Source organism: Orycteropus afer, unplaced genomic scaffold (assembly GCF_000298275.1).
Source record: "Orycteropus afer afer isolate SDZICR_OR568_19922 unplaced genomic scaffold, OryAfe1.0 scaffold00112, whole genome shotgun sequence".
NCBI classification, from domain to species: Eukaryota; Metazoa; Chordata; class Mammalia; order Tubulidentata; family Orycteropodidae; genus Orycteropus; species Orycteropus afer.
In genome coordinates, this window is record NW_006921699.1 from 6,493,242 (window position 1) to 6,502,315 (window position 9,074).

The 9,074-nt window shown below is 40.3% G+C and overlaps 1 protein-coding gene across 1 annotated transcript in view; it reads left to right on the forward strand.

The window, feature by feature from the left end:
* Positions 1 to 344: 344 nt before the first annotated feature.
* The window catches only part of DDX46 (DEAD-box helicase 46), a 111,851-nt gene continuing 103,121 nt past the window's right edge, over positions 345 to 9,074 (forward strand). Inside the window, exons 1-3 of the mRNA XM_007943770.2 lie at positions 345 to 361; positions 3,322 to 3,510; positions 7,023 to 7,166. Of these exons, the coding sequence (XP_007941961.1) occupies positions 345 to 361; positions 3,322 to 3,510; positions 7,023 to 7,166 (350 nt within the window). The remainder of the gene's footprint in view (positions 362 to 3,321; positions 3,511 to 7,022; positions 7,167 to 9,074) is intronic.

A 9,074-nucleotide genomic window follows, 5' to 3' on the forward strand; every position in this document is an offset into this window, starting at 1 on the left:
TTGGAAGACAGATCCTCCCACGCTCTTCAAGGCTCACTTTTCGTGAGCTCTGCAGGGATAGTCCAACTTTTCTTATCGGCGTGGCCGGAGATCTTCGACCTCCAAGCGAAAGGCGGCGCTGTGGAGAGGTAGCAACTTCCGTGATGCTTCTCCCTTCCTTCTACCGCCGGCGCCGGAACTTCTTGTTTTCGTTGGCTGCACTGGGATGGCCGTCACCAGTGGGGCTGCTGCCACCTCTTAGTGTTGGTTGTTACCCAGCGTGCCTACGGCAGTGAAGCCAACTGCTTTGTTTCCTTCTCCAGCGAACTGTCCCGAAGGGCGTGGGCTTTCCCGCGGCGAGCAGCATGGGCCGGGAGTCACGGTGAGGCAATGCGTCTAGCGGGCGGAGTGGGCGAGTGGCTTCTCGGGTGGATGAGAAGAGGCGGGAATTGAGGTGGCCAGGGGGCCAGGCCTGGTCCGGCGCAGCCCCACGTGCGGCCGGCGCGTCCCACGGCTACTAGAGGATTTTCGGGGATTCAGCTGAGGGGATGGCTGTGCTTGGGCCCGCGACAGGCATAGGATTCCTCTTAAGTACAGTTCGAACCCGTGGCGCGGAATCAGCCCTTTTGGGACAGTTACGATTGACCCCACCAACCCCACGCAGCCCACCCTGATCTTCTCAGTTATTAGCGATCCCTATTTGTTTGCGTTTGCAATACTTCCTTGGCGTCCATACCTCTGTATGTTAGCTCTTTGTCCGTGTGTGATATTTTCCAAGTCAGTTCAAAGGAATGAGTGGACGTTTTTGTGTAACGTACAACAATGTATGTCACTAGCCTTTAACTAGACTATAATAAGTACTTATTGCACAGATATTTTTTTCCCCAAGAAAAGATTTCATATTTCTCTGTCACCTGCTTTCAATCTTTTTGAAACTGAGATCGGAAGATCTTCTAACCGTGAGATCTTTTCAGAACTTCACGTTGTTGATTGAGGACTTTGAGATTTTTATCATAATGATACGTATTTGCAGAGTATTTAAGAGTAACTGAAAGAGCCTTTATATCTAGGGATCATGAGGATTTTTTTTTTTTTCCTTGCTAACAGTACTTTATTGAGGTATAATTAACATTTAGGGAATTACACAAAGTTGAAGGGTAGAGCTTGATGAAATCTATGAATTGGGCTTTGAACAGGTTCATTCCGATTTGACCCCCTGCTTAGAATTTGTCTTTCCACCTCAGATATACTGAGCCAGAATCTACATTTTAACACATTTCCAGGTGATTCTTACACGAATTTTGGGGCTCTTCTTAAAAATGTAGAATCTGCTTCATTATATCTGGGATATGGAAATTTAAGTTCTAGCAGGGGTGGAACAAGAATGAATGGGTTCAGAGCCCTATGTATAAGCTATGTAATCAGTGCCACGATAAAGTTAAGTTACTCTGGCCACACTGACTTCTTTGCTATTCCTTGAGCACACCAAGGATTTTTGCACTTGCTGTGCTTTTTGCTTTGGAAGTTCTTACCCCATATATCTGTGTGGTCCTTTCCTTTTCTTCCTTCCAAACCTCTTCAACAAATGTTACCTTATTGTGGAAGCCTTCTCTAATCACCTAATAGGAAATAGCAAACCTCCCACCTTCTGTTAGCTTTCTTTTTCCTTTGTGCGGATCTATTTTTCTTAATAGCACCACTTAACATATTGCATGTTTGTTATTTGTCTGTTAACTCTTCCTTTACCAAATGTAAGCTGCCTGGGACCCAAAGGTGGATGCTGGGTTTGTCTTGTTCATATTTATTTCTTTTTTTAAATTGTAATTTGCGTGGATGTTTACAGAGCAAATTGGTTTTCCATTCAACAGTTCATACACATTTTGTTTTGTGACACTGATTGCAATCCCCACAGTATAACAACTCTCTCTACTCACTTGCTCCCTGTGTTTACCTTTTCCCTTTGTCCTTTCCTAAGCATTCCTGTCCTCTGAGCTATCTCCCTGAACAAAAGCTGCCATTCTGATCTCCCATGGTTGATTTTTCTAAGGAGTGTGTCTACGTGGTTTAATTGTTCACCTTGCAGAGTTGTATGTTGTTTGGCTGGAAGTTAAGCCATGAGAGTGAGTTGAATTCCAAACCTGAAGGATGGCTAGGGGTCGTAGTTTCAGGGGTTTCACTAGTCTCTGTCAGACCAGTAAGCCTGGTCTTTTTTTTTTATGATTTTGAGTTTCGTTCCACATTTCCCCCCACCCTATCCAGGATTTCTACTTTTGATCCCTTTCTGAATGGTTGCCAGTGGGTAGCCATGCACCATCAATTCTTTTGGACTCAGGATCATGCATGTTGTGGTTTTCATGGTTCAGCCGTCCCTTGGACTAATTGTATCCATGTATCTTTGATTTTCTTCACTTTTCTTTGCTCTGGATGAGGAGAGACCAATTGTGGCATCGTAGATGGCCCCTTGTAAGCTTTTAGAACCCTAGTTGCTATTCACTAAAGTAGGATGTAAGGAGCTCTGGTGGTATAGTGCCTAAGACATTTTGACTGCTAACCAAAAGGTTGGTGGTGCAAACCCACCAGCCACTCTGTGGAAAGAAGAGGAGGCAATCTACTTTTGTAGAGATTTATTGCCTCAGAAACCCATTGGAGGTTGCTGTGAGTTGGCACTGACTCGATGACAGTAAGTTTGTTTTTTTGGTTTAAAGTAGCACGTAGAGTGATGTTTTATGTAGTATGTTATATTAATTGAGCTTGATGTCCCCGGAGACTATGGTCCTGAGTCCGTGGGCCCAGGGACTCACTCCCTCATGGTGTTTGACAGTGGCTAAGATGTTATCATAACTTCGCTCCCTGTTAGCTCTGTTGTGTCATGGGCATTCTTATAGCACATACAAACACGTATGTAGAAATATCATCTGCCAAACTTAAATATGGTCATGGGTATATTCCCTTTTGCCTACCCGTACTTTATCACTTTTCATGTTTACCTATGTATCCACCCATAGATTAATGTTTGTTATTACTGATAGTGCAGTATTAGGTAAAAGTATTTATCTCTGTTGTTTGTACCTCTTGTGCACCTCTCTGTGTCTTCCTTTTCTTTAGTGTTACTTTACTGGTCACTGTTATGCTCATCTTTCTTATGTCTCTTTCAATAATTTTCCTCCCCACTATGTGGGCTGTAGCAAAGGAGTTCATTCTTTCCCGCTAATTTAACATGTTTATATAGAGAATCCTTTCAGTTTTTGTCTGCTGATATTTTGATGGAAGAGGGGAATGTAATAAACAAAATATAACAGACTGTGTGAACTAAGCTTGATCTTTCAATTAATAATATTCTAGCCACTATCGGAAGCGATCAGCATCACGTGGACGCTCTGGAAGTCGATCTAGAAGCCGTTCTCCCTCAGACAAAAGAAGTAAACGTGGAGATGACAGACGGTCTAGAAGTAGAGACAGAGATAGAAGGAGAGAGAGATCGCGTAGCAGGGATAAAAGAAGATCTCGGTCAAGAGACAGGAAGCGTCTGAGGTAAGACATGAATCTCCAAAGGACTGATTATAAATTAGGCTTCTTCAAAAGTTTGTTTTGAACTAGAATTTAGTGGCCTCTTTACAGTCCCTAGGAGCTCTGATGGTGCAATGGTTAAAACATTCAGCTGCTAACTGAAAAGTCAGCAGTTCGAACCACCTCTGTGGGAGAAAGATGTGGCAGTCTACTTCCATAAAGATTTATAACCTTTGAAACCCTATAGGAAAGTTCTTCTGTGTCCTTAGGGCCATATGAGTTGGAATTGACTCAGCATCAGTGGGTTTGGTTTTTGTTACTTTGCAGGCCTCTGCTTTATTATTATTATTATTATTATTTAAATCAGGTCTGATATCTATATATTTAAGAGGTCATTTGTTAATGTCTTGATTCTTCATTAGACTTTAAACCTCATAAGAGCAGGGGTCATGTCTGTCCTGCTTCTCTTGCATATCCAGTGGCCAGCACAGACTGGCAAATGGTAAGAAATAAATACGGTGAAATAAATACGTGAAAGCCGTGATCTGTGTAAGGTGGAAACCTGTCAGAGAAGGACAACTTATATTTACCACTAAAACAAATGACAGATAAGTAGTAAGACTACACTCTGTCAAAGGGAGAAAATTTGCCAAATCTGGAAATACACAGCAGTCCCAAGTTTTGGCTTTTGCAGATTTCACTGTATCTGTTTTTGGGTATCTTAGTGAATGAACAAGTTTCCATGCTAACATGTAGGCTTCATCTGCCCAGGCCCTTCACCAATCCCTTGAAAATCTTTGCTACCAATTTAGGTGTCTCTTCAATTTGAACTTGGTCTCATTTTTCAGGTTTGATAGATAATCTGATGCCACTCATCTGCTAACATGGCTCCCTGCTACCTCTTTTGACCACGCCACTCACAAACCACTAACAGCCTCATCACAAACCACTCTCTGTCCACCCAGTCTGCCCTGCCCTCAATCATGTTTCCTATTCATGGTAAGACTGCCACAAGGGGTTCCCATTTATTACCTACAAATAAAATCATTGACTTTTCAACATCAAAGCTAGCTTCAAGACCATTTGTTCAGTTTCATCTTTTGTCCAGTAGACCTTAATCATGAGTAGAATCATGAGGCTTTAGACACAGGTTATTTGATTAGACTCTGAAGTAATTCAGCTAGACCAAAAACTCAAAACAGTATTCAAGTTTGGAAACTGTAGGTTGTTTTCTCTGGCCCAAAGAGAACCCTTAAAGTCCCCTGAGAGGGGTAAAAAAAAAAAAAGAAAGAGAGAAACGTAGGTAATAGGGTAGAGGATTCTATATTAAGTATATCCTAAGAGAGCTGGTCACTATTCAGAACAGACACCAAGGCAAGAGAAGGAAATAGAGGGCGGAGTCATCTCTGAACCCTGCTTGTTATCTTAAAATATTTTAAATAACTGTCTTAGGTTTACACAAAAAAACACCCTAATTTTTATTACACTTTTACTTGATGGCATACTCCCTGGCACTTGTTAAGCAGCTTTAACTTTTTTGGTAAGTGATAAGTGTGTAAGTGATAATAGTGAATCCCACACTGGAAATAAATTTCTAATTAAATCAAGAGAAAAACAAAAGACAAGGTTGTACAGGTGCTGTGAACTGATGACAGACAGAACTTTGACTTTATCTTTTTCACACGTTTGAAGGGCAGAGCGCAAAAGTAATATAGGGTACTTGGGAAAAATAGTCACCCATGAGAATGTGGTTAATCCAACTCATTCAGTTTCATATTTGGTCCCAGGAATAGTATCATACAACTCAGTCAAGTATGTGTTAAGTGACATTGGTCATTTAAGATTTGATTTTTGACATTTTGGTATGAAAGTAGAATCATGAGATTTTAGAGCAAGAATAATTTTGAGATTTTTCAGGTGAAGTCTCCATATTTTATAATCGATGAAGCTGAGACCCTGAGAGTTAGCATCTTTTGCCCTGTGTCATGTCACTGGTTAGTAGCAGCAGGTTTTTTAATCTTCAAATCAAGAAGTCCTGATGGCATGGTGATTAGGCTCTTGACTGCCAACTGAAAGTTTGAACCTGCCTGTTGCTCTGCAGGAGAAGCAGCAATCTGTTCCCGTAATGATTGCAGCCTAGGAAACCCTATGGGCAGTTCTAGTCTGACTCCCTATGAGTCAGAGTTGACAGCACACAATAGTAACAGTTTTTAGATCAGTGATCTTATCCCAACCCCACCGTGAATCCCAACCCCACCGTGGCTGTCCTTATATTTACATTTAAGCTGTCTTTGAAAATTTTATTTTCTACCAAGGAGGGGTCGCTATGAGTCGGGTTTGACTCGACGGCACATAACAACAACCATAACAACAACAACACCCTGGCCTGTAGATTTTAAATAGCTATTATTACAGATAATAATAATGAGCAAATAATCCAAGAAGCTGGGCAATATGAAGAAGAATGTGGCATCAGGATTGGAGGAAAAATCACAAACAACCTGTGAAATGCTGACAACACAACTTTTCTTGCTGAAAGTGAGGATGACTTGAAGCACTTACTGATGAAGATTGAAGAATACAGTCTGCAGGATTGATGACATCTCCGTATAAAGAAAACAAAAATCTTCACAACTATTGACCTATTAGCAGCATCACAATAAATGGAGAAAAGGTTGAAGTTGTCAAAGACTTCACATTGCTTGGTTCTACAGTCTAAGCCAGTGGAAGCAGCAGTCAGGACAACAGATGACGTATAGTACTGGGCAAATCAGCTGCAAAGAACCTCTTTCGAGTGCTGAAGAGCAAATATGTTTTCTTCAGAACGAAGGTGCACCTGATACAAGCCATGGTATTTTCAGTTGCCTCATATGCATGTGAGAGCTGGACAATGAGTAAGGAAGATGGAAGAAGAGTTGATACTTTTGAATTGTGCTGCTGGCGAAGAATGCTGAAAATACCATGGACTGCTAAAAGATCTAACAGGTCTGTCTTGGAGGAAGTGCAGCCAGAATGCTCTTTGGAAGCGAGAATGGCCAGATTTCATCTCCCTGCTTTGGTCATGTTAACAGAAGGAACCATTCCCTGAAGAAGGATGTCATGCTTGGTAAGGTGGAGGGTCAACGAAAGAGGGGAAGCCCTCAATGAGATGAATTGGCACAGTGACTGCAGTGATGTGCTTAAGTATAGCAGGGATTGCAGAGCTGGTGAGGGACTGGGCAATGTTTCGTTCTGCTGTGCCCAGGGTCGCTGTGAGTCAGAGATAACTCAGCAGCACCTAACAACAACAACATTTTAACAGATTTGTTATTACCTTTTTTAAAACAAACATCATTATAAAATTAATATTCTCAATTTTTCAATGACCACTTATAAAAATTGACTTGTTTCTTACTTAGCTAATGTGACAATTAATTGAAACCTCTGCTTTCACTAGTGATAATAATTGAAAAGCTTTTTTCATCATGGTATAGAATCATGATTTGAAATAGTGGCTCCATTTGATCACAGAATAAATGAAAAATACCTTTTTTAAGGCGTTCCAGAAGTAGAGAGAGAGACAGAAGCCGAGAGCGAAGAAGATCTCGCAGTCGAGATAGGAGACGCTCAAGAAGCAGGAGCCGGGGTCGGCGTTCCAGATCCTCCAGCCCTGGCAATAAAAGCAAGAAAGCTGAGAATAGGTAATGTTATCATTACGTTGTGTTCACCATGCATGTCAGGAACTGGCTCTTTTCCCTATGCTTTTTTCTAAATTTATCTTTATAAATAATTAGTGAATTTGAGTCCTACTGTGACCTGCTGGCTGAATGTTATTTCGAAATTAGATTATAAAGTTTGTCATTTAATTGGAAAATCCTGTATTCTATCAGTGTCTTTAACAGCTGTATTGATATATTATTTACATACCTTATGATTCACACATTTAAAATGTACAAGTCAGTGTGTTTTGGTATATTCACAGATACATGCAGCAGTCATCATCATGGTCAATTTTAGAATATTTTCGTTGTCACAAAACGAAACCCTATACCCTTTAGCTATCACCTCAATCTACCATACATCCACCCCATCATAAACAATCTATTTTTTGTCTATAAAAATCCCTATCTGGAACTTTTTTTAATGCATTTTATTGAAGTATAATTTATGTACAGTGAAATACTCTAAACTAAAGTGACATAGGTCAATGCATTTTTTTTTTTTTTTGCAGTTTTCCCTCCATTCCCTTTACACCCCTGGCAACCAACAAAGAAAGTTTCTCTGCATATATAAACCTTTCCTTGACCCGCCACAGCAATGAACTAATACTATATTGTCCTTCTGTGATTGACTTATTTCACTCAGCATAATGTTCTCCAAGTTCATCCATATTATGCAGTGTTTTGCAGACTCTACATTTTTCTTTAGTGCTACATAGCATTAATTACCAACAAATATGAATTTGTTGCTGGCATTTTTGTTATGTGCTTTTTCGAGGTGTTGATTTCTTTGTTCCATATAATTTTCTGTGCTGAGCTCATTTTGTTTATGAATCATGTTATCACTTCCTTTGTTGCTATTGTTTTAGTAGTTGCTAAATACTTGTGCTCGTCCTCTTTTTTATTTTAATGTGAAGGTTTATAATTTTTCTTTGAGGTTACCCTGTGATTTATAGTTTTCTTCCCAAGTGTAGAACAGTCCGTTCTATCTTGTAGTTGTCTTGACTTCCCTACCATCTAGAAGTTCTGTAACAACACAGTTTTTTTCCCTTTTTTTGGTTTGTGGTTGTCCTCATTTATCCATTGATGTCTTTGGTTGCCTGTTTACAATCTTGTAGTCTTCTTTACTTTGGATACTTCCATAGCTGGGTTGGTTTCTGGGTTATGTCATCATGTTTATTAATGGTCAGTTCTTGTTTGCTGTTGTTGCTTCTCTGTCCAAAGATCTCCCTCCAGACAGCAGAAAATCAGCATCTCAGATTGTCTCCCTCCTTGCTGTTTCCCTTCCTAGTCACAGGCCACCAGCGCAGTCATCCCTGTAGCCCTTGGCAACCAGGGCTAATCTTTAGGTCAATTCTTAGGTCCCAACATCACTTGGAAATATTCAGCCTGTTGGTTACGTCAGAGTGGCTGACAATCCCCTGTTCCGACTGTCTCTGTACTCACTGTTTTCGTTCAGTTTTTTCCAGTAGTTGGTGTCTCCTCCACTTCTGTGTGCTTTATTTCAAAGCTCAGGGCTCCAGGATTATCTTCTGTATCTCTCTCAATTGGTTTCTCTTTTCTTTGTTGAAGAGGGTCTGTGTGGCTTGTCTGCCTATTCCTCCATCTTACTGAAAGTCCTCCCTATTCTGGAATTTCTTATGAATGGAATAGTGTAGTATGTGGTCTTTTGTGATTGACTTCTTTCATTTAGCATGTTTTCAGGGTTCATGCATGTTATAATGTGTCATTATTTCATTGGTTTTTATGGCCTAATGATACTTACATTGTATGGATACACATTTGAGTTGTTTCTATCTTTTGGTTATTACAAATACTGCTGTAAACATTCATGTACAAGTTTATGTGTTGACATGTGTATATTTCTCTTGATCTTTTTTTTTTTTTTTT